Here is a 25,990-nt window from a genome sequence, read left to right as displayed (position 1 = left end):
CACCAGTTAGTCTGGCTCTGTCGCGCGAATACGCACGAGCGATAGAGATAGATATCTACTAGCGTTTCGTTTCGTGAGCGTTTCGTGAGCATTTGTGCCATTCGGCTACGCACCCAGATATGTCAACTAAATAGTACTCTTCGTGATTTCTGTACAAAAACTTACATACATACATACAATCACGCCTGTATCCCATAAAGGGGTAGGCAGAACACACGAAACCACTAAAGCTTCAGTGTCACTCTTGGCAAATAATGGGTTGAAAGAAAACGAAACGGTGACATTGCAGTGACAGGTTGCCAGCCTCTCGCCTACGCCACAATTTAACCCATATCCCATAGTCGCCTTCTACGACACCCACGGGAAGAAAGGGGGTGGTGAAATTCTTAACCCGTCACCACACAGGCAACAACTTAACATTTAAAATTTTTTTAGTGTGCAAATTGTAATTAAAATCCATCGAGCGAATCCATCGGATTTTAAAATCTACCAAATCGAGCGATTTTTGTATAGTTACATTGTGAACATGTCTTTAGGTGAAGGTCAAATGGATAAGTCGAATTTGTCAATAGATAATACAATCGTTTTCAAGAACTTGACTGTCATAAACAAATCAACAGTAACATGATTTTTCTTAGAATTAATCTTATCATTCACGTTTTTAGTTTTTATGTTTCAGTGATTTGTTGTACGAGTATGTAAATAATAAAGGTCTATTATTTTATTTTATTGGGTTTAATAGATAAATAAAAGCTGAAAAAAAATAATAAAAAAAATAAGTGCTTCTCTCCACCCTATAAGGAACCTACGTGCCAAATTTGGAATCTCTAGGACCAGCGGTTTCGGCTGTGCGTTGATAGTCAGTCAGTCAGTTTCTTCTTTCATATAGGTACGTATATTTAGATACATAATTTAAAGTAAATAATATATCAATAATCAACAAATGTAAATAAATACATTTCCAGTCTAGAATTTAAGTAATTTTCTTGAGGAAAATTAAACTAATAACAACATTCAAATGCAATCTCATTTCCAGTAACTGTTTATATAAATATTTACTCCATTTAATTATTATATCATAAATATCACACCTAAGATAACCTCTGACCTCGTCTACAGTCTTATAGACGCGCTTTCAGTGTTGTTTACTTTTAAACAAGAAACTGAGCGATTAACACTATGTTGAGGGTTTTAATATTCGTGTCGTTGGTTTGTTACGTGTTTGGGTATTTTACTTTACCTGGTAAATGTCCGGAGAATGTGAATTTGAAAGAAGATTTCAGACTGGCTGAAGTAAGTGATAAATGATAATGGTACCTATTTTATAAAGGTATTTGTTGTGTAAACAGTATAGGGATTTTCGTACGTAGAAGTAGAAGTAAGCGTTAATATTTTATGGTTATTTAATAGAGTAAAATGTATGAGATTTTTTGAATAAAAGTATTATTACCACTCGGCAGTTAAAGTTAAATTAGAATATGTATTTTGTTTATTTTTAGTATTTACTTCTATTATATACGTATTACTTTACTGTTTGTGTTTCGCAGTAATATTTATCTCCTTATTATATATCTATTTGTTCCTTTAGTGTAAGTAAAAGAACGAGAACTAATTTCTGGCAATACTTATTCACACTCTAAGGACAAGATGAAATCGTTTTGTTTTTCTAACGCAATAAAAGTTAAAAATAAATTAATACCTACAAAAAACATTACACATGGGTGGTATTTATTTAACAAACATACAATCATACATACAATCATACATACAATCACGCCTGTATCCCATAAAGGGGTAGGCAGAACACATGAAACTACTAAAGCTTCAGTGCCACTCTTGGCAAATAAGGGGTTGAAAGAAAAAGAAACTGTGACATGTTGTTATTTATTTAAGTCTCGAAAAAACATGGTTTCAGTTCTACAACGAATGGTACCAAACCCACTATTACTCCAGTGATGGACACCGCCACAACAACTGCTCAGTACTTAACCTCATTACCAAACCTACTGGGGTATACCTGAACCAGTCCAGGGTGGACCGAGGGCTGTTCCATAGATACAGTATGGGGAGGATCGTCATACCGTCTGATATTGAGAAGCCAGCGTACTTAGACATTGAGTTTCAGTTTGAAAATGCGCCTAGAAGATGTAAGTGCTTACTTGTAATCGAAATGATGTGCAATTGACAGCTGAATGTAGTAATTCGATAAGGGTCAATTCGCGGCAAGAGTAACATAAGTCACGATTTTGTTGCATGTTCCATTTATTCACGATGGAACTTCAAGTGATAATCTACGTATCTTTAAATAAGTGTTACTTTCCCTATATATGCAAAGATCCTTTCATTTGTGGCTGTAGTTCAAATAAACACTCAATGAAGGCGTGACTCGTGTTACTTATACTTGGATTCACTCATATGGGTCACTTTCACCACCGAAAATGGAGGGTTAACCACCACCATTTTATATGGAATTTGACAGTTGACAGCCCACTAACCCTGAGTTAAGCGGGTGGTGCAAGTGGCCCTGTTTTTTGTGACATCAGCGGAACGTCTGCACGATATGTCAGTTTTTTGGGTTTCGAATAAGTCATTTTTACACTCGATTCATTATCAGTTTTATAGACACAAAGTACAAATACTTAGGTTGTACTTTACATGATCAGTGTAAGTGAGCAGTCTTAATGAGATTGAGAGGCACCAGAAGACATAGGGCCCTTGAATGCCAAGACTTTACAAATATTTGTAATAACTATAATTCGCACTTAACGAAATTCGTTGTTACCAATTTCATTAACGATTATTAAATGTTCTGTACCTATATCTCCTTAATTCAACCATTTAAATTAATTTTCAGTAAAAACAAGAAAATATCCATTTAGAGTGTTGGCAACCAACTACAACTACTACGCTACCGTTTACACTTGCGAATATAGCCCTTTGATCGACAAACATTACAGTAAGTATTCAGCTTTGTACATTTATTATTTAATCCATATCAAATAATCTCAACCATAGTTAGTTTCAGTCAGTTGCCATTAGGCACTTTAAGATATCTGGATGTGAAAAACTCAAAAATTTTCGTAATGCAACATTATTTGCCTTCTGATAATTATAAATTATTTTTTATACCTATTAAGTTTGCTTACTGCGCTGGCTCACCTAAAGTGGATATTGGAATCCGATACTAGAATTTGTTCAAGATTTCGCTCCTGTTCAGTGCAATCTAATGTAATTCAGTCATTAAATAGGTACCTCATAGGTAAGCGTGCTCCACCATAGACCGCATCATTACTTACCATCATGGTGTGATGGTGGTCAAACGTCTACCTATTCAATGTAAAAAAAAATAAGATCACACAGTCCTTATCGGTCCAACAATTTTATATTCATTTGCTATATTAATTTCTTTTTTCATTTCAGTTTACGTTTGGGTCCTATCTAGATCCCATCTACTCAACGAGGTATCATTGGCCCTCGCGACTAAGCCCTTGCAACAGATCGGAGTAGACCCTTCGAAACTGGTGAAGGAAGAGTGGTCTAAATGCCAACCAAAATACTATGAGGATGCGGCTACTGAACCTATGACGTTTAGATATCCAGTACCGATTTAAATAACTTATTAATGGAGTAGCTTACATAATGAAACCAAGATTTTTAATTGAATAAGACTTAATAAAGTCTACATTTTTATTTAGGTTCTTTCTTATCGGTATCATCATAGATCGTGAGGTGAAAAATAAAGGACATAAGAACTCAATATTTTTTTTCATCTAAATTATATTTAAAAAAATTCCTAATGTGTTAATGTAATAATATATGTAGGAATGAAAAAAAAATCGAAAATAAGATGTCATATATTAAAGAAAAAAAAATCAAAATATTTGTTAAAATAATTTGATTTGTTCCCATAATAACGCACATGTAGGTATGGTTGAAATAAAAAGTTTACACTAGGTTTTTATTTATTTATTTATTTAGGTTTACCAACAGGTGTAATACAATTATACTTATACATTAAAATTGGTTTAAGATAAACTTGCTCGAGTATTCACCCAATTACAGGCAAACACGACATGCATGTTTCAAAATTTTTCTTAATCCTAAGTAGGAACTAAGTTGAAATGGAAGTATACATCTAAATTAACTAAGTAGGTAGGTACAACTTTAAATACTGATACTATGAGTAATCAAGTTAGCAAGGAGGTAGAAATAGTTATAATAATATGTAATTAATTTCAAAAAGTTTTAATATGTATTTTAGGTTTGTTTTAAATGTGTATTTTATGTACAGGTTAATTAATATAAAATAAATAATTATTATGTACAAAATATAAATAATAAGACAACAATGAGTACTTACGTATGTATGTGAAATAATAATAAGGTACAGCGGGGCAAATCTCGACTGGGGGGCAAATGTAACTGGTCCATTTTCCATGTATTACAATGTTTGCAAGAGTGTCCACCGGTAATACATGGTAGGCGTGTTTAGAGGATACATGTAAAACTTAGCATCATAGTGTAATAATGGAAAAAATGTATTAGTTACATTGGCCCCCCGGTCGAAATTTGCCCCGTTGTACCTTACTGTGACCTAAAATAATTAAAAAAAAAACAATTATTGTAATTTTCAGTAGGTAACTCGAAATAGCACTCTTATAATTTGGTTTGCGGTTTGTCTATCATTTCACTATTCATTATAACATCAATAACATTAGAAATTGTAAAGTCACAAATTATTTTAATACAATTTATTAGGTGCATTAGAGTAATTCCGAAAGTTGTCTAATTTCGAAAGTCGCATAAAAATCACCATTATTTACATCGTATTAAGATTCCCCTTTCGAAATTATCCGAGCATTTCTGTAATTCGTAATTACCTTAATGCACCTTGCCTACCAAATAACAGCTCGGCAAAAAATATTATAAAATAAAAAGGTAGTAACATAATAGCGTTGTCTCCTTTTCTCACACATTTGAGAAACTTTTAAAATCTACTCTTTTTTTCCAGACTATAGTCCTATCCTAATACGTATTGTGTTATTTACAATGCCGCGGAAATTTGTAAAATGTAGTTAAACTTCATAGCATGACAATATAAACCAAAGTACTAAAATATGTACTCATCTATCTAATATCAATGAACCAATCATATTATTTACTCTTCAGATAAATATTGGTATCTGATTCTCCACCTCTACTGTAGGCAAAGACATATGTAACTCCGTATAGACGGATAAAGTCTAAGAAAAAAACGTACCTCAAAGCCCTTGAGAAAAAGGTACGGTAGCCTAGATGGCGTTACACCTTTGAGGAACGCTCGGCTAGATGGCGCTAATATTAATATTTGACATTTAACACATATCAAGCTAAGCCTGTGTGGTGACGGGTTAAGAATTTCACCGCCCCCTTTCTTCCCGTGGGTGTCGTAGAAGGCGACTATGGGATATGGGTTAAATTGTGGCGTAGGCGAGATGCTGGCAACCTGTCACTGCAATGTCACAGTTTCGTTTTCTTTCAACTCCTTATTTGCCAGGAGTCCTTATTTGCTCCTTATTTTCGAGTTTCCATGCGCTTTTCTTTCGCATTATTAAACACAAAATTAAAGAGCTCAACGAGGGTGCGGTGTGCTGGTGACACGGACCGTCGGCAACCTAAACCCTCCTTGGAGGTTGTACACTCTATTTTGCCGTGTACTTAGCACAGCAAAAATGAGTGTACAAGTTTCTAATGGGTTGGCAACGTGCACGTGATACTCCTTGAGTTGCAGGCGTCCATCCATAGGTGACGGTGACCGCTTTCTATCAGGCGGACCGTATGCTTGTTTGCCAATGACGTAGAATAAAAAAAAGCGCAACTCCAAGTGAAGCTCGGTCGCACAAGCACTATCAAATCAAAGTATTTAATCTATCACTATCGGTCCGACGCAGTCGGTGGTGACCCTGCCTGCTGCGCCGCGGTCCCGGGTTCGAATCCCGGTAAGGGCATTTATTTGTGTGATGAGCACAGATATTTGTTCCTGAGTCATGGATTTTTTCTATGTATATAAGTATTTGTATATTATATATATCGTTGTCTGAGTACCCACAACACAAGCCTTCTTGAGCTTACCGTGGGCCTCAGTCAATCTGTGTAAGAATGTCCTGTAATATTTATTTATTTATCACTGTCATATAAACAGTCGTCTAAGATTCTTCGTCGATATGAACAACAGCTTCAACATGCGCTGTCCAGTGGAACCCGCATTTCTGTTGCTCCACCTTCTCCAAATACGCGGCACTAGCAAAGGGAATGGAGCTCAGCTCACGACGCGCCTTGCCTAGCGTCTCCGGGTCGAGAGTGGAAGAACGGGAGGCGATCCAGGCTGAAACTGATGATGATATTTTTTTTTACATATTTTTTTTTATGGAAACAGCCCCGAAATCACGAAAGGCTTGGGTAGATTGAGGCCTTTTCGCTACCGGCACATGATAATTACCTACATATAAAATGTATTCACTGTTCAATACTTTTTTTATACAATAGCTCTTGTAGAAGTAGTAACGACACGACTAAGTCATGTAATGTATTTTGTGTAGTTTGTGAATTTAGGGCCTGTACAGTTCTAATCTTGGCTCTATATGAGATCTGCGGGCGTAGCACACTTGTGGAATAAACTTTATCGCATCGGCGATGCAACCCTATCGCGGTTTACCCTTGAATCGCCGACAGACACTTGTTCGAATATTATTTCAAAGACAACGTTTCAAATAATTTCATTTCATCGACAGTTCATATCGTAGAACAATCGACACAAGTAAAATCAAACCGTAGGCTTTTACTTCGTAGATAAGTTATTCCGAGTATACTTTATATCGTGGTGTTTCATTTCGTGTTTTTTCATTTCATTTTGTTTTACATTAAATACAATTCATTACGAATAATATTATTTCAATTATGATTTCTTCTAAAATTTTACAATTTATAAACTGTTTGTTTAGTCACAGTTCTAATCTAACCTAAACCTACTTTAAAAAAGGTTCGTTGTTGTGTAGGGTCACAGTTTTAACCTAACCTAAACCCACTCTGCAAGCCGTTTGTTTCTGTGTGATCACAGTTCTAACCTAACCTAAACCTACTCTGTAAACTGTTTGTTTTTGTCTGTGGTCACAGTTCTAACCTAACTTAAACCTACTATATCTATAAACCGTTCGTTGATGTGTAGGGTCGCAGTTCTAACCTAACCTAAACCTACTCTGCAATGCGTTTGCTTCTGTGTAAATCACAGGTCGAACTTAACCTAAACCTACTCTGTAAACTATTTGTTTGTGTGTGGTCACAGTTCTAACCTAACCTAAACCTAATTTAAAAGCTATTCGTTGTCGTGTAGGTCGCAGTTCTAACCTAACCTAAACCTACTCTGTAAGCTGGTCGTTTTTGTGTGTGGTCACAGTTCTAACCTAACCTAAACCTACTTTAAAACCCGTTCATCGTTTTGTAGCATCGCAATTCGCAGTTCTAACCTAACCTAAACCTACTGGTACTCTAATATAGGATTAAAGCCAATGGTCATAGTTTAATTATGGACGTATGTGATGTGCCACGATAAAATCGACAATTTGAAGTTTAATAGTATAATAGTAGTGTTACTACTTAAAAATACAAATTAAAATATTTTCAAATGAGAATAATTTAATTTGTTCTAAGAATTTGAAGTTTCCTAGAATAAAACATCCATAAATGTGTAGTGCGACAAATGAGAATGTTTTGTAATAATACGTCGAATAAATGAATTGCGATGTTTTGTAGTTCTGCTATTTGAAGTACTTTGAAATGAATCAGCGATGAAGAAATATTAGTTGAATAGTATTTATTAAAACTAAGAAAATTTCAAATAAATAGTAGTTGAAACAAAATTACTCGAAACAATTTTACTCGAACTAAACTTTCGATGATTTGTTGTCGATGAAATGATATTCGATGAAAAGTTTGTCGGCGAAACAAGAGTACACCCCCTATCGCACTTACAATTAGTGCGAAAAGGACGGCCTGACGTCATATCGTTTATCACGCGACCTTGCTTACCTGACTGATGATAACTTTTCGACAAGCGAGCCACAATGCCTCGTCTTAGCATAATTTCATATGAATATATTTTTGGTATAAGTACTTACTATACATAAGGTCCATTTCTTCACTGTTCCTACAGCCGTAAATAACGGCGTAGTTGGTATAATCCGTCGTCAAAACTGATATTGGTATGCCCATTGGATCTGAAATGAATTTTATGACACGGTGTAAATAATGTAGATAATTTCATTTCTGAATTTTAATGGTACCCTTGGGCTGCAGTAATAACTTAAACCGTTTCATTTTAATTAGTTTACAAGGTATGTAGCAAAATGCACAAACGCTTACGACAATACCGTATTCGTAGCTAGCTATCTCTATCGCCTTTCTGTATTGCGCGACAGAGCCAAACTGCGTTTCGATCGGCGTCTAGCGACAACAATTGTTATTTCGGCTAGGCTGGTAGGAGAGAAAATGAGGGTCGGCTATATCTGCAGCCCGCGGAAATGCCTGTTTCGCTGAATAATTTTTCAAATATGTGAGGGGAAACATAATATTTATTATTGCTACATATGTACATAAAAATTATAAACAGTATTTTTCGTATATACCCGGCGACCCAAATGAAGGGTGAATAGGCATCTTCTGCGTGAGCTCACTCCATCGTAGGCCACGTCTTCGCTTTTGGCTAGTCTGTGGTTAAGAGTAGCCCATTCATAATAAAAAAAAAATTAAAGGAATACGTTCTTTACATTTAAAGAAATACTTACCGATATTACTTTCCTGGATGATAAAAACCGCCTCATCTCCAGCATTATAAGTCGTGTTGACATGAAGTACGTATTCGATCCCATCCTTTACGTAAACATGTTCAATTTCAATGTGTCGCCCGCAAGAGCTTATGCGCTTATACGCGCAGGCGCCGTGGTCCTCGTACCAGGTCGGGAAACGCTCTATTTCGTACCAGACACCAAGGAACTGGAAAGAGTAATTAAATGAAGTACTTTGATAGGACTTTATCACGTTACCACGATTTAAAAGAGGACTCATTCGTCGCAGACGTAACCTTCATATACTTTCTCTCCTTTAAAATATACTGTTTAACCCTTCAACTCCCCGCTATCTCAAAGACCGCTTTAGTTTTGTTCAATCTATCAGATCTTCCCGAAATTATCTCCCGTCCCGTCCCGTCATCCTCTTCTAAATTCTTCAACGATTCCTTTACTTTCCAGGCAGTATTTATCTATTCCATAATACAATATTTATTGATGGTCCTGTTTCATTTTCCTTTATCGCTATTGGCCGCATTGTTTTTGATCTATGTACATTCGTAGCTGTGTTGTTATAGTATTTATATATGTGCAGTATATTTAGGTTTATTTTAATTCCTATTTATGTATGTTTATTAGTATTAAGATTATTTAACGTTTTCTATCACTCACTGCATCACCTACTCAAATCAGTTGTTTTTTGTGTCTTGTCTCCACTACCCAAAGGTTGTCTGGAAGAGATCGCTCTTTAGCGATAAGACCGCCTGTTGTCTACCATAGTTAATTAAAGTTATGTGCTTTTTTAAATGTAATCTTGTTATATTGGTGAACAATGAAGAATATTTGTATTGTATTGTATTGACTACTTTTTGTTTGCATTTAATGGTTTTATGGTAAATCCCTTTATATGTAAATGTATCCTGTCCGTCCGTGTCATTTAAGAGACGCCCCCACTTCTCTTTCTAATTGCTTATAATTTGCAGAGTATTAGTTCTTTCGACATGATTTAGCTGCGCCATTTTTTTCAAAGTTGTCCACCCCACATTTTTTGTAACATGGGTATTTTTTACGTGATTCATACTCAGAAACGCGAGGTCTTTCGATCCTGATAGAAGAAAAAAAATGTTCCATGATTTCCATATATTTTTCAAACCTTCCATTCCGTTACCGCCATACAAAATGTATGAAAAAACCGGCCAAGTGCGAGTCGGACTCGCGCACCGAGGGTTCCGTACAAACCTGCAAGGTTTACAAAGTTCGTTCATTACGACAATCGAGTCATAACTATGGTATTTTTATTGCAAAATGAAATTCATAACATTACAATGGGGAAAGATGGAGGAGCATAAATTTAAGACAAAGATCTCTTTATCGTTTAAGTAATCCTTTATTTTATTATTATTTTTACATATCATTTATTTATTAACACATATCATTTATCTATAATATAACTGAAACACTTATACTAGCCTTGCAGCAGACTTGCGAAAGTTCTTTTATTAAAGTTATTTATTTACTAAGTTTTTTAGTCACTATTTAGAAATCTGGTTCAAAAATATTAATTAAGTATTAAATTTGAACCAGACCTGTAAATGGTGACTGAAAAAGTTATGTGTGTGTGTTAATGTTGCCCTCCCCATACATAGTATAATAACTCGCGGTCATTGCTGTAACTACAATTATGTTTACAATCACAATTTTTTTGGTGGTATAACTACTTAAAATTTTAAGCTTTTCGGAATTTTTCTGTTACCTGTGCTGTAAGCTATTGCTTCTTACCAAATTTCGAGATTCTATGTCAACGGGAAGTGGTCTTTAGGTTTTAATTCCCTTGCGTGTAGTTGCGAGTTTCAAAATATGCGGTATCAATGGTTGTACTTTTGCGTTTTGCGTTTTTGCGTTGACTTAGAATTTTTTTTTTTTCACGGGTTAAAGGCAATTAGATCTAAGTATTTGATATGAATTTCAACTTGATAGCTCTACGCGTTCATGAGGAAAAAAGTAATAAGTTTATATTTATTAAAAACCCTAAAAATATATATTTTGTAATGTAACTAAAAATTTAAGGTTTTCGGAATTTTTCCTTTATGTGTGCTATAAAACGTTGCTTCATGCCAAATTTCAAGATTCTAGGTCGACTGGAAGTACCCTTTAGGTTTTGATTCCCTTGCGAGTACTTGCGAGTTTCAAAATATGCAGCTTAAATTGCTGTTTCTTTTGATTGCGTTGACATAGAAGTTTGATTTTGTTACAGCTTAAAGGTATTATAGACCTGAGTATTTGGTATGAATTTCAATTTAATACCTCTACGCGTTTATGAGGAAATGGGTAGTAAGTTTAAAATTATTAAAAAAAAATATATATTATGTGATTTAACTAAAAATTTATGGTTTTCGTAATTTTTCCTTTATCTATGCTATAAGACGTTGCTTCGTACCAAATTTCAAGATTCTGAGTTCACGGGAAGCACCCTGTAGGTTTTGATTCCCTTGCAAGTGTCGAAAATTTGCGGCATAAACGGCTGTATCTTTTGATTGCGTTGGCTTAGAAGTTTGATTTTTTCACAGCTTCAAGGGACAGTAGACCTGAGTAATTGATATAAATTTCAGCTTCATACCTCCACGCGTTCCTGAGAAAAAGGGTCTTGACAGACGGACGGACGGACGGACAGACGGACAACAAAGTGATCCTATAAGGGTTCCGTTTTTTCCTTTTGAGGTACGGAACCCTAAAAATGGTAACGGAATGGGGAAAACACTTTGAGACACTTTTTTCTCCTATTAGGATTGAAAGAGCTCGCGATTCTGAGTGGAAACCACGTAAAAAATTCCAAATTCAAAAAAGTGGGGTGGACAACTTTAAAGAAAAAAAAAATGGCTAGCTATGTGATGCTAATGTGATGTAATTAATGTGTATAGACGGAACTTATACTCTATTAAAACTAAGAAGTAGCACACTTATGTACCTAGATGTGATTTTAAGATGTATAAGTGATTACCTAGGTAAATATATTTATACGTTTTCGTAGATGGCTCGAACTTGTATATTTTGCCATTCGCGAAGAGGTATAGAATTTTGCATTGGATTGAGCTATCACAATTAAAATTAATAGGATATTATAATAAATCTATAACGTACCTTTTCCAGCTCAAAATATTTCATAGTCTTGACATCAGGACATGTTCCAAACTTCAATATTTGCGCCACACACAAACACTGAATGAAACAAATGAAAAATAGTACACCATAAATATTTTTATCCATTTTTTATTACACTACTATAGCTATAACTAAGAATGGCTGCGGTATTTCATCTCTGGTATCGTGAGTGGAAGTCAGATTATCAACGTTTATCTGTATGTGATAAGGTTAAGATTAAAATCTCATGTTGATGTTTGAGTACGGAAACTGATGCATTACGATGACTATCGACCGACAGTGAAACATCGCTTTTCATTGCCTGACCATCAAGAATGTATTGATACCAAGTACCTCTTCTACTTGTTACTTTTAATTGTTACTTGTCGAGCAAGAAACGGGCATAAGTTCGACACTTGTGCCCGTTACCGTGGCACACAACAAGGCACAAAACATTCTTCTTCTACGTCGAAACATCATGACTGAGGGTCGTGACCACCATAAGTCGCTGTACGTTGCAGTGCTCTCCACTCAGGCCGATTTTTTGCCTTCCTAAATAAATAAATAAATAAATATTATAGGACATTGTTACACAGATTGACTGAGTCCCACGGTAAGCTCAAGAAGGCTTGTGTTGCAGGTACTCAGACAACGATATATATAATATATAAATACTTATATACATAGAAGACATCCATGACTCAGGAACAAATATCTGTGCTCATCACACAAATAAATGCCCTTACCGGGATTCGAACCCGGGACCGCGGCGTAGCAGGCAGGGTCACTACCGACTGCGCCAGACCGGTCGACAAAAAGGATCTCTGGAGCCTAACACGTGTGACCATACAAGTTCAATTTCATCAAATCCTTGTGACACAAAACATACATCAGGTCCCAATGGTATACGGCATTTTGTTATGTCACAGTTGAGTCAGTCACAATTTTGAAAAAAAAAAAATGTTTTTGTTTTGTATTTAACAACTGATTATATTTCGCGATTTTGGGTTGGGCTCCAAAGTACAAGTTGTTTACACATTCACTCCTTAAATTAGATATGGTCAAACATATCATCCTCCTTGCGTTATTCCGGCATTTGCCACGGCTCATGGGAGCCTGGGGCCCGCTTTGACAACTAATCCCAAGATTTGGCGTAGTCACTAGTTTTTACAAAAGCGACTGCCATCTGACCTTCCAACCCGAAGGGTAAACTAGACCTTACTGGTATTAGTCCGGTTTCCTCACAATGTTTTCCTTCACCAAAAAGCGACTGGCTGGAATCATTAACCTATAATACTTATACACCCTGTTTTTATTCAATTACGTTAACTTTAAGGGAAGGTTCTTTAGCTCAAATACAATTAATTTCTCTAAGAAACTATAGCGTCTTAACTCTTAGGGTTATCGAGTTATTAAAAAAATAAAGATAATTACTGAACACGTCTGTGACAGCCTTTACCAATTCCTAAATGTTATTTGTTTTGACATGTGCCGTCAATCACTTGACACTAACTTGAATGTTATTCTTAAGGGTCTCTTACACTAATAAATTCATTTATTATTTATGAAAATGATGAAAAAATTTCATTTTCGAATTTAACTAAAAGTGATTAACAGGGTGGTTCCTGATAGTGAACCTAGGTAAGTGTCGAATTTAACGGAAAACAAAAAAAACACAGTGTATTCATTTTCAGCAGCAGCAAATTCGAACTGTTTTATTATCAAATCGTAATCAACGTCTCCCATTGAATGTTTAAGAGCGCTATGACAAAAAAAGGCGATATATTGTAAAATGTACAATATTTATCGGCAAAATTGTACACTTTACTCATACTAAAAGACAGTTAAAGTACTTGTTTCAGTTAGAAAATCTAATTAACTGTCGGTTCATTAAAAAACATATGGATGAAAAAGCGTTTTCAATTAGTAATGATTTTTTTTCTGATGCTCGTTTAGGAAAAACCGCGCGAAGCACAGATTTCGGAGCTCTTATTATGTACAATTTGATAAGCTCACTCTCATAAATGCGGTAAATTTAAATTCCTAATATCTTGTACTTTAGGCCCATTAAACAATATTTATCATTTAATCCTTTGAAATTGAGAAATTGAAAGTAAAACGAACTCAATTTTGTCTTGAAAATACATCGAAACAAGTGATCATTTCTCCGAAAATCTACATGTTATCGAAGTTATTTTAGTATATAAATAATCTGCACAATGTGCTTAAACTGCTGTTATCCATTTGTCGTTATAATATTTTATCATGATTTTTTGCCAATTTTTTGAAAACTAGCCTTCCTGTCGCTATTTTACCGGCGACGGACGCCTGCGATTTCAGTGCCGCGCCGGAGCTCGAGGAGGTAAGACGTATGTCGCTTTGGTCTCCGAGTTTTCATCGCAAACGTCGAGAATATTTATCGTTGTGTGGGTCGGACGCCTTGTTTATACACGGGCTATCCTCGCATTGTGTGTGTGTAAACAGCGACCAACGAATTTGATCCTAGATCCGTAAATATTTGCTTTTGTAATACTTTGTTATGTTTGAATGTTAAAGTATTACAACATTGTGATGATAAAAATGTGAAAATTACAATACGGTCAAGATGATAAGACACATCAAGATGGTACTCGGGATCTGATGATGGAGCCAGAAGGTGGTCACCAGTACCAGTGAACCATGTAAGTAAACGACTTCGTGTTTAGGCTCGTTGGGTTCGTCTCAACAAGACCTTTGACAAGAGGTGGTACTCAGGGTCTGATGATGGAGCCAGATGGTGGTCACCAGTACCAATGAACCATATAACTAAACCCAGAGATGGGGAAATCGTAATCGATTCCGGATTACACGATTACTTGATTTTACTTTGTAATCTGACACTACTGGGTGTCAGATTACTTGTAATGTAATCAAGTGAAACGGTAAATTACCATTACATGTAAAGGAATCACTAATCATCTATACAATCATTACTATTACCAATAATTCGGAATCATAGTCGATTCAAAATAACTGAAATTATTGACTTGATTACTTTCAGATTACGAATATGTAGTACCTCAGATTGCTGACTGTCACTTTGATACAAAAGTCATCATGGGTGTTGTAAAATAGGTTTTAGGGGGTGCTGATTCCAAAATGAATGACCAATGTGGAATCTGACATTGCTGACTGTCACTTTGACACAAAAGTCGTCATGGGTGTCGTAAAATGGGTTTTAGGAGGTGCTGATTCCAAAATTAATGACCAATGTTCAATCTGACATTGCTGACTGTCACTCTGACACAAAAGTCGTCATGGGTGTCGTAAAATAGGTTTTAGGGGGTGCTGATTCCAAAATTAATGACCAATTTGGAATCTGACATTGCTGACTGTCACTTTGACACAAAAGTCGTCATGGGTGTCGTAAAATAGGTTTTAGGGGGTGCTGATTCCAAAATTAATGACCAATGTGGAATCTGACATTGCTGACTGTCACTTTGACACAAAAGTCGTCATGGGTGTCATAAAATAGGTTTTAGGGGGCGCTGATTCCAAAATTAATGACCAATGTTCAATCTGACATTGCTGACTGTCACTCTGACACAAAAGTCGTCATGGGTGTCGTAAAATAGGTTTTAGGGGGTGCTGATTCCAAAATTAATGACCAATGTTCAATCTGACATTGCTGACTGTCACTTTGACACAAAAGTCGTCATGGGTGTCGTAAAATAGGTTTTAGGGGTGCTGATTCCAAAATTAGTGACCAATTTGGAATCTGACATTGCTGACTGTCACTTTGACACAAAAGTCGTCATGGGTGTCGTCAAATAGGTATCCGGAGGTGTTTGAAAACTAATGACCAATTTGGAATCTGACACTGTTGACTGTCACTTTGACACAAAAGTGATCATGGGTGTCTTCAAATAGGTTTTCATGGGTACTGATCTCAATATTAATGATCAATTTGGAATCTGACATTGCTGACTGTCACTTTGACATAAAAGTCGTTATGGGTGTCATCAAATAGGTTTCCAGGGGTACTGTGCAATGTCAGGTTCCAAATCGGTCATTACTTTTTAAATCATTTCATTAATTTTGGAATCAGTACCCCTAAAAACTATTTGACTACACCCATGATTCCTTTTGTGTCAAAATGACAATTAGCACTGTGAGATTCCAAAATAGTCGTTAATTTTGGAATCAGCACCCCCGGAAACCTTTTTGACGACACCCATGACGACTTTTGTGTCAAAGTGACAGTCAGCAATGTCAAGATTCCAAATCGGTCATTAATTTTCAAAACAGCACCTCCGGAAACCTATTTGACGACACCCATGACGACTTTTGTGTCAAAGTGACAGTCAGCAATGTTAGATTCCACATTGGTCATTATTTTTGGAATCAGCACCCCCTAAAACCTATTTTACGACACCCATGATGACTTTTGTGTCAAAGTGGCAGTCAGCAATGTTAGATTCCACATTGGTCATTAATTTTGGAATCAGCACCCCCTAAAACCAATTTTACGACACCCATGACGACTTTTGTGTCAAAGTGACAGTCAGCAATGTCAGATTCCACATTGTTCATTAATTTTGGAATCAGCACCCCCGCAAACCTATTTGACGACACCCATGACGACTTTTGCGTCAAAGTGACAGTCAGCAATGTCAGATTCCACATTGGTCATTAATTTTGGAATCAGCACCCCCTAAAACCTATTTTACGACACCCATGACGACTTTTGTGTCAAAGTGACAGTCAGCAATGTCAGATTCCAAATCGGTCATTAATTTTTAAATCAGCACACCCGAAAACCTATACTCGTGGTATATATGCACTTGAAATGTGAAAGTGAAAATGCTAGAATGACATGTAAACCACGAAGTTGTATAGTCATATTGTTCATATTGTTCATTAGTATTGGTGACCACCATCTGGCTCCATCATCAGACCCTGAGCACCACCTTGAAGTAATTAGAATTGTATTTGTCTTATTTTATCATAATATTAATATATACTTTACTCTAATACTTATCATATAACAAAAGCAAATATTTGGGATGGGGTCTACTTTTATAATTATTACTTTAGTTTTTTAAATAAATTTTAACATAATTGATATTATTTCGCGCTATATTCTCGTATTTTCGTACAAAATAATGTTTATTAGAAACCAAAAGTTTATATCGAGATAGTAGATTGTGGTTGTTATCAAAATTCCATAGAAAGGATCAAGATTGTTTTGTCCATTATTGTAGTGCGAGCGAGTGATAAGACGTGCTAGAAAGTTTTTAGGGTTCCGTACCAAAAAGGTACAACAGGAACCCTTATGGTGCGACTCTGTCCGTCTGTCTGTCCGTCTGTCACATTCCTAAATATCTCGAGAACTACTAATGCTATCAACTTGAAATTTGGAATAGTTGTGAACATTGTGAACCTCTACAAATAGAAGGTATATTTTTTTAAATTTATTAATTTTAATTGTAGAAAATGGCCAAAATGAAAGGGGGGCAAACTGTAAATTTCAAGTTACTAGGTCAAGTGGGGTATCGTTAGAAAGAGCTTAAATTGAACGTAAATAAACTATTTTTTATAATTTTTTTGTTGTGGAAAAAAAGAATTTTGAAGGAAAATGTAAAAAAAAAAATACCGTTCCCCCCCTTATCTCCGAAGTTTACCAACGAAAAATTATGAAAATTTTAGGAAACATTGGTTTTATGCTAAATATTACAGGAAAAATATAATCGTGTTTGTATCTTGAAAACTTTTTTTTTAATTCACAAAAAACTTTTCACATTTTTACTTTTAATTTACCCACCTTTGCGGATGTATATAGTACTTCAAATTAATACGAGATGTTACGTAAATCATCTTCTTTCCAATAAAGTAAAAATTGTTTAAATCGGTTAACATTATAAAGAATAATCCCTGAAAAACCAACATACTATGGTCGCGCAAATTAGTTAGCGAATTCACCGAGAGATGGCGCTATACACAATAATGCTCATTAGTACCTATACTTTTGTCTTCTAGTCAAGTCGTTAGAGTTATGTGAAAACATGAGATTATTTTAACTGGGGAGTTTGAAAGTTTGTACGGAACCCTCGGTGGGCGAGTCCAACTCGCACTTGACCGGTTTTTTTTAAACTTAGAAAATTTCTGCTAAAAAATCAACAAAATTGGCCAGCAGTGTACAGCACAGACACAGTGAAAATAAACGTTTTGTGGATTGCCATTGTCATTATACCTCGACCTTTCGTCCCGAAGGTCACTGCTATCCGTGCTGCTACTGATGACTGCCGCAGCCAACGCAGCCGAAGCAGACTGCGCCTTCAACTGGTGGCGGTAGACTTCATCTATTCATTTGTTCTTTTCTTTTCTGCGGAGTGAACAAAAACTTTGTATACTAAATTACTATACATGAAAGGATGACTCACACTGGAACGAAACGGGACGGCCTGAGGTGACATTTCTATCAGTCATTGAGAATATCAGTATCCGAAATCACTACTTGTCATTATTGGTACCTTAAATCCAATAACCTGATTATAACTCTCAGCATCAAGCATTCCAAAGATATATACTCAATTAAACAATTTAACTATCTGATCATCACTTAACCTTTCGATCACCCACAAAAAATCAATCACTATAAAGGACGTTGCTTTTTATGCCCGCGTTCAGTACCCGATCAGCATCCAACATTAGTAACCGTCGTACTGTGACAGGGTTCCAAAATGCTCGCTATTAGTTTACTTTTAGTACTTTGTGTGTTTAATGTAAAAGCTGCTGTGCAGAATGTGACTTGTCCAAAAGTGAGCACTAGAGAGTTGGATCTGAAAGAAGTAAGTTTATTATTTTATTATTAAGTACTAGCTTTTTCCCGCGGCTTTGCTCGCGTTCAATTCAAACATTTCAAACATTGCCGAATTCTCTACTATACCAACTTCCACCCCCCCATTTCAGGGAAGTGGGGGGGTTAGAAAGAGACAAACTGTAGCCTATGTCACTCTCCATCCCTTCAACTATCCCTATAAAAAAACATGTCAATTCGTCACTCCGGTTTGCCGTGAAAGACGGAACAACAAACAGGCACACACACTTTCCCATTTATAAATTTTATAATATTAGGTATGGAAGTATGGATTGTTTAGGTCGCTATTGAAAGTGATTTGGGAGTACATATAACCAAGATGATAATAGTTTGTAGAAAATTATACGACACGCGTTGTTATTTCTGTCACTCTTTTAAGTCTGTTTCGTGAAGTCTGATAGATTTTCGTTTGGTATTTCTGCGAAGACCAAAATTAGATACAAGCTTCAGATATCTTTAGATAATAATTTAATTAACAACAATATCTAACGTATAATCAGATTACTATTATTAAGTACAAAATGCGACATCGTACGATGAATTACTATCCGATAGTATTATAAGTTATCATTAATTTATTATTAGTTATCTCATAGCGACCACATAGAGCTCAGTTACTAACAGCCCGTTTCAAAAATACATTGATAAAGAATAGTGAATAACGAAATTAATCAAAGTAATTTTCATCCACCGTATATTTTGGTCCCCATTTCAAAAGATACACAATGTAATTCAATAGAGTAGTCACTTTTCTAGATTCAATGCAATGCATCTTATATACCTACTCACTTAAATCCAGAGTACTTAAATCTATGGATTTATTTTACAGTTGGTACATCATCTTTGAACCGGTCCTGCCGGCTAAGTACAAAGCTTTTAAAACGATACCTCTTAAAATAGGACAAAATTAATCCTCAAGGAGCATGACATATCGTATCTCTTTATATACTTTTGTGCTTGTGTGTCAAAGCCATATAGAATGATTTTTCATATAGCGGCATCGCAACGCTCAAGATTCCACTCATCTAAATATTTGCTACAATCGTGGTTCTATATCGGAATCTCATTTTAGCTCGGGTATCAATAATTAGCACAAGCGGCTAAACATGCAGATGCCTCTCAAATCTTGTTATATCATTTATATCACAGTTTCGTTTTCCCTCAAGTGACACTAAGATAATATGAACATTTTCATGTGTTAGTTAGTTCGTTATTTCGTTACAGGCGTTAAGTTTATGTAAGTATACCTATGTATATTTAAATGTTGTTTCCTTTTTAGCTAGACGGAAAATGGTACTTAGCTGGCGCGGCAACCGACTTACCTTTAGAAGGGGACTGTGCCATGGTGGTGTTCAACCACAAAAGCGACAACACCACAGATGTCTCCATCAGCTGGATCAACAATAACACCATCAGCTTCTATAATGGATCTGTGGCGTTGATGATGGACCCGAGTAGCAGCACTGCTGGAGATGTTCTACAGATAACTTATACGGGTAATGTCTTATTTGTTCTCTTCTTCTGCTTGGCTCTTTCCCATTTACTTGGAGTCGGCCCTACTAATCATGCGTCGCCAGGCTGGTCGGTCCTGGGTCGTCTCTGGTCTTAAGTTTCCATTCTGCATATCTTTTCTGACAACTGCCATCCAGGTTGTTGGAGTTCTACCTGATCCACGAGGTGCATTAGCTAACTCCAGGACTTCTTTGGTCATGTGTTTTGGTGGTCACCGCATCACATGACCATAGGTACCACTTTAATCGGCCTTCTTAATGTCTTATTTGTTACTGATCCAAAACAAATGGTCCTTCTTTAATTTACTAGTTTGTTGCGCAAAAATCCCTTTTTCATGCCGTGTGGTCCTTGCGGATGCACAATCTCCTTTTACAAAATGTTTCAACGTAATCGCGGTATCTCTGTTTTGGTCTTCCGAAATGGTTTGCTCTTTTAAATTACTAGGTGGCCAGAGATGGTAGAGATTGACCCAAGCATTCCAAAGTGACTGTAAGGTCAAAGGTGTTAAGTCATATTAACCTAGAAATCCCTGCCTGATGATTCTTGGTTTTAAAAAGGACTTTAATATCATACACTGACGAGATATTTGATTAAAACTGTAGTGTAGCCAATTCAGTGTCATAACTGGTGTTTTTCTTTGAAGAAATTCCACTTTTGATACTGATTAGTACCATATCGCAGTGACACTCACATCCTTAAAGATCCATTGTTAGAATGTGGCAGAAAATTCGTTAACAAAATTGAAATAACTGTTATCGCCTTACGTTTCAGTTTAAGTTGTTGAGTTATCTCATCAACTAAATACAATAATATTTTGACCTATTTCCATTTTTTTTCTGACGGATTATGACAATATTTCACTCTGATTGGTGGTCCTGCAATCTCAGTTCTAAATTAAATGAACATGAGTCACTTAATAGCCTATTAACATTACTTTAGTAGTAATTAACGTCGAGTGTTCTACTTAGTATCTTTATTGCAGATAAGCAAAGTCAGCTGTACTACTTCCTGGATGTGAACTATGATCACTATGCCGTCGTGTTTTCGTGCTTGGACAATAATGATGGCAGCAACAGCAGCACATGTAAGTACATTATTTATTATATACTTATTGGTTATTTTTAACACCAAAGGTCAGGTGTCGGGAAGACCGCCTACCGAGAAAGACCGTCTACTGAATATAACTTTTGTATTTATATATCTATCACTTCTTACACCTCCGAAGGTATACCAGTTTTTCATCCTTACTCCATTGGTCTTCTATAGATATCCCTAGGACGAACACTAGTTAACAAAAAAATTGATTCGTGTTTCGAACTCGACCATCGGGTTCAACAAGGTTACGCAAAAAATTAAAATAAAATAGAAGCAGTTGGAATATTTGTGCATTATGTATGTAACGTGTTAATTTAATAATCGTTCTTCCTGTCTAGTACAATTAATGCTCTTAAAACGACCCGCCGCCTTAAAAAACCCGCCGAGCCTTAAAAAAAGTGATTTTTATCACATAAGTTTACTTTAATTCACCAAAGTATTATAAAAGCTGTGTAGAATTTGCTAGTCCATAGGACCATGCGGATCATTCCAGACTACTTTAATAGTCTACTTTTATCCACTCAAACTTTATTTCAAATCACTTCTATAAAGGGTAAAAAAAGCTTGACCCATTTTCGACTTCATGATTTTTTATAGTCCGCTGCATTTTATTAAATATTTTAGACTATAAAATCTCTTGACAAGATAACACGTGACAATACTTTAATAATGGACTCTTTTTGGCGTTTTTCTTGGAATTACGTGCTGTCTTCCCGTCTCAAGAAAAATAATATAACTATAACGAGAAAAATAGTATAACTATGCACCTTAGCCAGTAAATAAGAAAACCTCTCATATGTTTCTTGACATTGGATCCATCTCGACCGAGAATTTTAATATTGGAAGTGTGTAATTTTTAGGGTTCCGTAGTCAACTAGGAACCCTTATAGTTTCGCCATGTCTGTCTGTCCGTCCGTCCGTCCGTCCGTCCGTCCGTCCGTCCGTCCGTCCGTCCGTCCGTCCGTCCGTCCGTCCGTCCGTCCGCGGATAATCTCAGTAACCGTTAGCACTAGAAAGGTGAAATTTGGTACCAATATGTATATCAATCACGCCGACAAAGTGCAAAAATAAAAAATGGGAAAAAATGTTTTATTAGGGTACCCCCCCATACATGTAAAGTGGGGGCTGATTTTTTTTTCATTCGAACCCCAACGTGTGATATATTGTTGGATAGGTATTTAAAAATGAATAAGGGTTTACTAAGATCGTTTTTTGATAATATTAATATTTTCGGAAATAATCGCTCCTAAAGGAAAAAAAAAGTGCGTCCCCCCTCTAACTTTTGAACCATATGTTCAAAAAATATGAAAAAAATCACAAAAGTAGAACTTTATAAAGACTTTCTAGGAAAATTGTTTTGAACTTGATAGGTTCAGTAGTTTTTGAGAAAAATACGGAAAACTACGGAACCCTACACTGAGCGTGGCCCGACACGCTCTTGGCCGGTTTTTGTATATTGCTAATTGATACCTAATAAACAAATTATTGTAATCTTCTATTGTTTGAAAACTCTAGGAAGAAAACTGTGGATATGATCGCGTATTTTTTCTAGAAGATACCTAAAGGTTATCAAGTAAATTACAATTAAAGTTATTCTAGAACGTATTGAAATGTTTATTTGTTTGCCGTATAACGCGGCAGTAAAACCTAATTTTCCGCATGGTTGGGGGCCGTGCTCTCGGACGGAAAGCCGCGTGATGCTGCCACTCAATTATTTTTTAATTAGTATGTTTCATTCGTTTTTTGCAGGTTAGAGGTCAATGAACGGTTGTGACCATGATCATGATTATGATTAGATTTATCCTTTTATTGTATTCATCGTATGCACAGAACTAGATTTAGATAGAAGAAACAAGTTCATCTATTTGTATAGGGGCCGAGTGTGTCAGATTTTGTACTGAAGTTGTTACTTGCCTGTGATTTTAAATATGTCTCAGGCCCTTAAGTGTTCATAATTTTTGTGTTGTTGTTGCAATTAAATATCACGTAGGTAACGAGACATTTTTAATGTTTTTGGTGACTCCAACTTACAAAAATTGAAAGAAAGCTGTAAGCTGCGATTAAGTACGGACAACTCAATGGATTTAACTGAGTTAATTTGACAAGTTAAGTAGATACTACGTTTGATTGATCTATGGTATATATGACATCTGTGATCGTATGGCTCTTACACACTGGTGAAAAAGTGTAATGATTTTAAATAAGAGTACGTAGTAAAGTCATTACACTTTTTCAATAGTCACACAATTCTTAAAAAATAATTAAATTAAAGTAAATTCGAAACCCAGTGGGGTAATGTCGAAAGTCTGCAGAAATGATTCTAATGCAATATGCGTTTAAGGATCATATTTATTTTTCGTTCTAATTTACCCCCCTTAAAAATCCCGCTGATAAATGGTACAACAGGAATGAAAAAAAAAAACTCAAAATCTATTTTCGAATTTACCCCACGCTGTGAATTTTAAGATCAATGATTGCCAACAGTTTTTTTTTTAAATATTCTTCAAAAATGTTTATTAATCTACAAGACTGTGTTTAGAGAATTAGAATAGAATAGAATATTTTTTATTTAACATCAGTTTGGACAAATATAACAAAGATAAATACAACACAATCTAGATGTTAAATTGGGAGCCCACTCAGCATATTGCCACGTCATGCCGAAGCGCTGATTTTCAATTACGACTCTGACTAGATAGATCGTAGTAGTAGTACATTCATTCGAAATTTCCCCGAGGGTTAAATTCGAATGCTTTTAAAAAAAAAACATAATTATACTTAGGCAGTTATGATGCCCTTATTAATAAAACGAAAATGACAATCTAACTGAATACCTCTAACAAACGAATAATGGTATAACTTACCAGGTTCCGGAGTTATGTAGTATGGGGTAATTTCTTATTTCGACAGCCCCGTAAGGCTGTAAATCGCACTTTTTTAACCCCCGACGCAAAAACGAAGGGGTGTTATAAGTTTGACGTGTCTGTCTGTGTATATGTCTGTCTGTCTGTCTGTCTGTCTATCTGTCTGTCTGTCTGTGTGTGTGTGTCTGTCTGTGGCATTGTAGCTCTCGAACCGATTTCGAAAATCGGTCCACTAGGTCGCGGTCGGGGGTTTTTTTCAAAATTTTAATTTTGTGGTTAGGTTATTAATTTAATCGACCGCAGCACACGTGATATTACGAGTAGCGACGCAATGTGAAGGGCAGCGGGAGGGTAGCTAAACATGGCGTCTTGACAAGTACTGCCAGCGCAGAAATTGTTCCAAGTTTAGTAGAAATTTGTTATTTTCGAATTTTATCAAAATTAGAATTTACCCTAAAGCACCCTAATATTCAGCACTTCTTTCGATTTGGATATATTCGTTCCCGTTTCTTCTTAACATGGCTATTCCATTAGACTTATATTGTGACCAGGCTGGCTAGCCGAATGGCACAATCGCTCACGAAACGCTCACGCGAAACGAAGCGCTAGTAGATATCTATCTCTATCGCGCTTGCGTATTGGCGCGACAGAGCCAGCGGCGTATCGCTTTCGTTTGGCGTCGGAGAAATGCCATTCGGCTACGGGGCCTGGATATAGACCGTGATTACCTTTTTGATTTTTGTCGAGCTCCCAATCCGTGATCATGCATGCAACTGCTTCGAAATATCGGGAGCTCGAAAAAAGGTAATCACGGTCTATATCCCGGTCAATATAAGTCTAATGAAAATAACCGTGAATCATTTAAAACTCTTATGGCTATTCCAATTGCAGATGAACTCTGGAAGCTCAGCAGAAGCCCGCACCTCAAAGATCAGGACGCCGACAAAATCGGCAAAGCCATAACAGCTTACAACCTTCAAGACACCCAGTTCGTCAACTTCAACGCCACTGAAGATACTTGCAGCAGTGGCATTGATATGCACCCTTCTATAGTTATTACGTCGGCTGCCACGCTCGCATTGTTTAGAAGATTTTATTGAGTTTATTTTTAATTAAACCTTAACGTTCTTTGGTTGGGAAGGATTTACTAATGTACCGAGTTCTACACAGTCTAGCATGAGTTGCGTTCATACCCGCTAGTGCATACTTGACAAAACTCGGATAAAAATGACAAATGTATAGATTTGCGCGCGAGAACTCAGTGCTAGGTATACAGGGTGAAAACCTACGGAATACGGGCGAACCTCTTAAGTGCGTTTTCACATTATCCGATCCGATATCGGATGTCGGAAGGATTTTAATGGAAAAAATCCAAGATGGCGCCTGTGATGTATGGAATATCGGTCCGACATCCGATATCGGATCGGATAATGTGAAAACGCACTAACGGTGGTGAGTGTAGGACATAAAAATGTAATAAGATATCTTTTACTTAAAATTGAAACTTTTTTATCCATACAAATTAATTCGGCCCGCAACGTAATGCAAACACACTCGCGTTAAGAGGGCTTTCATGTGAAAAGTTGTGAAATCGCAAACGAGCGCTTAATCATACCGTATGTGGTATCAAAGAGCTTTCCGAGTAGTTTACAAATATATAACATATTATAGGACTTTTTCTACTAGGTCTAACAAAATATGAA

At 36.1% G+C, this 25,990-nt stretch overlaps 3 protein-coding genes across 4 annotated transcripts; 2 read left to right on the top strand and 1 right to left on the bottom strand.

The window, feature by feature from the left end:
* Window positions 1–1,137: 1,137 nt before the first annotated feature.
* On the top strand, window positions 1,138–3,757 carry LOC125232544 (insecticyanin-A-like). The gene is made up of 4 exons (XM_048138249.1): window positions 1,138–1,293; window positions 1,916–2,147; window positions 2,855–2,956; window positions 3,421–3,757. The coding sequence occupies exons 1-4, from the start codon at window positions 1,180–1,182 to the stop codon at window positions 3,609–3,611; spliced, it is 639 nt and encodes a 212-aa protein (XP_047994206.1). The 5' UTR covers window positions 1,138–1,179; the 3' UTR covers window positions 3,612–3,757.
* A 1,661-nt stretch (window positions 3,758–5,418) lies between these two features.
* On the bottom strand, window positions 5,419–18,261 carry LOC125232546 (lopap-like). 2 transcript variants are annotated; one of them, XM_048138253.1, is made up of 5 exons: window positions 18,190–18,261; window positions 11,958–12,035; window positions 8,820–9,027; window positions 8,154–8,252; window positions 5,419–6,370 (listed from the first exon to the last, which is right to left on the bottom strand). In XM_048138253.1, the coding sequence occupies exons 2-5, from the start codon at window positions 11,979–11,981 to the stop codon at window positions 6,186–6,188; spliced, it is 516 nt and encodes a 171-aa protein (XP_047994210.1). In that variant the 5' UTR covers window positions 11,982–12,035; window positions 18,190–18,261; the 3' UTR covers window positions 5,419–6,185. The 2 variants fall into 2 exon arrangements, with proteins under 2 accessions (XP_047994210.1, XP_047994209.1); XM_048138252.1 differs by lacking the exon at window positions 18,190–18,261 and having other exon boundaries at window positions 11,958–12,501.
* Window positions 18,262–18,529: 268 nt separating this feature from the next.
* LOC125232545 (lazarillo protein-like) lies at window positions 18,530–25,675 on the top strand. Its single transcript, XM_048138251.1, has 4 exons — window positions 18,530–18,787; window positions 20,096–20,312; window positions 21,311–21,412; window positions 25,179–25,675. The coding sequence occupies exons 1-4, from the start codon at window positions 18,680–18,682 to the stop codon at window positions 25,385–25,387; spliced, it is 636 nt and encodes a 211-aa protein (XP_047994208.1). The 5' UTR covers window positions 18,530–18,679; the 3' UTR covers window positions 25,388–25,675.
* Window positions 25,676–25,990: the final 315 nt, after the last annotated feature.

This window comes from Leguminivora glycinivorella, chromosome 13 (genome assembly GCF_023078275.1).
Source record: "Leguminivora glycinivorella isolate SPB_JAAS2020 chromosome 13, LegGlyc_1.1, whole genome shotgun sequence".
NCBI lineage: Eukaryota > Metazoa > Arthropoda > Insecta > Lepidoptera > Tortricidae > Leguminivora > Leguminivora glycinivorella.
The sequence above is the reverse complement of the archived record's forward strand: the minus strand, read 5'-3'. Positions and strand labels throughout refer to the sequence as shown.

What these genes read in the sequence shown, in the direction of transcription:
- LOC125232544 (XM_048138249.1), top strand. Translation starts at nt 1,180, where the DNA reads ATGTTGAGGGTTTTAATATTCGTGTCGTTGGTTTGTTACGTGTTTGGG. An exon ending in AAGATTTCAGACTGGCTGAA is followed by an intron (nt 1,294 to 1,915) that starts GTAAGTGATAAA and finishes ACATGGTTTCAG; the next exon opens with TTCTACAACGAATGGTACCA. An exon ending in TTTGATCGACAAACATTACA is followed by an intron (nt 2,957 to 3,420) that starts GTAAGTATTCAG and finishes TTTTCATTTCAG; the next exon opens with TTTACGTTTGGGTCCTATCT.
- LOC125232546 (XM_048138252.1), bottom strand. Translation starts at nt 12,083, where the DNA reads ATGGATAAAAATATTTATGGTGTACTATTTTTCATTTGTTTCATTCAG. An exon ending in AATATTTTGAGCTGGAAAAG is followed by an intron (nt 9,028 to 11,957) that starts GTACGTTATAGA and finishes TACTCTTTCCAG; the next exon opens with TTCCTTGGTGTCTGGTACGA. An exon ending in CATCCAGGAAAGTAATATCG is followed by an intron (nt 8,253 to 8,819) that starts GTAAGTATTTCT and finishes AATTCATTTCAG; the next exon opens with ATCCAATGGGCATACCAATA.
- LOC125232545 (XM_048138251.1), top strand. Translation starts at nt 18,680, where the DNA reads ATGCTCGCTATTAGTTTACTTTTAGTACTTTGTGTGTTTAATGTAAAA. An exon ending in GAGAGTTGGATCTGAAAGAA is followed by an intron (nt 18,788 to 20,095) that starts GTAAGTTTATTA and finishes TTTCCTTTTTAG; the next exon opens with CTAGACGGAAAATGGTACTT. An exon ending in TGGCAGCAACAGCAGCACAT is followed by an intron (nt 21,413 to 25,178) that starts GTAAGTACATTA and finishes TTCCAATTGCAG; the next exon opens with ATGAACTCTGGAAGCTCAGC.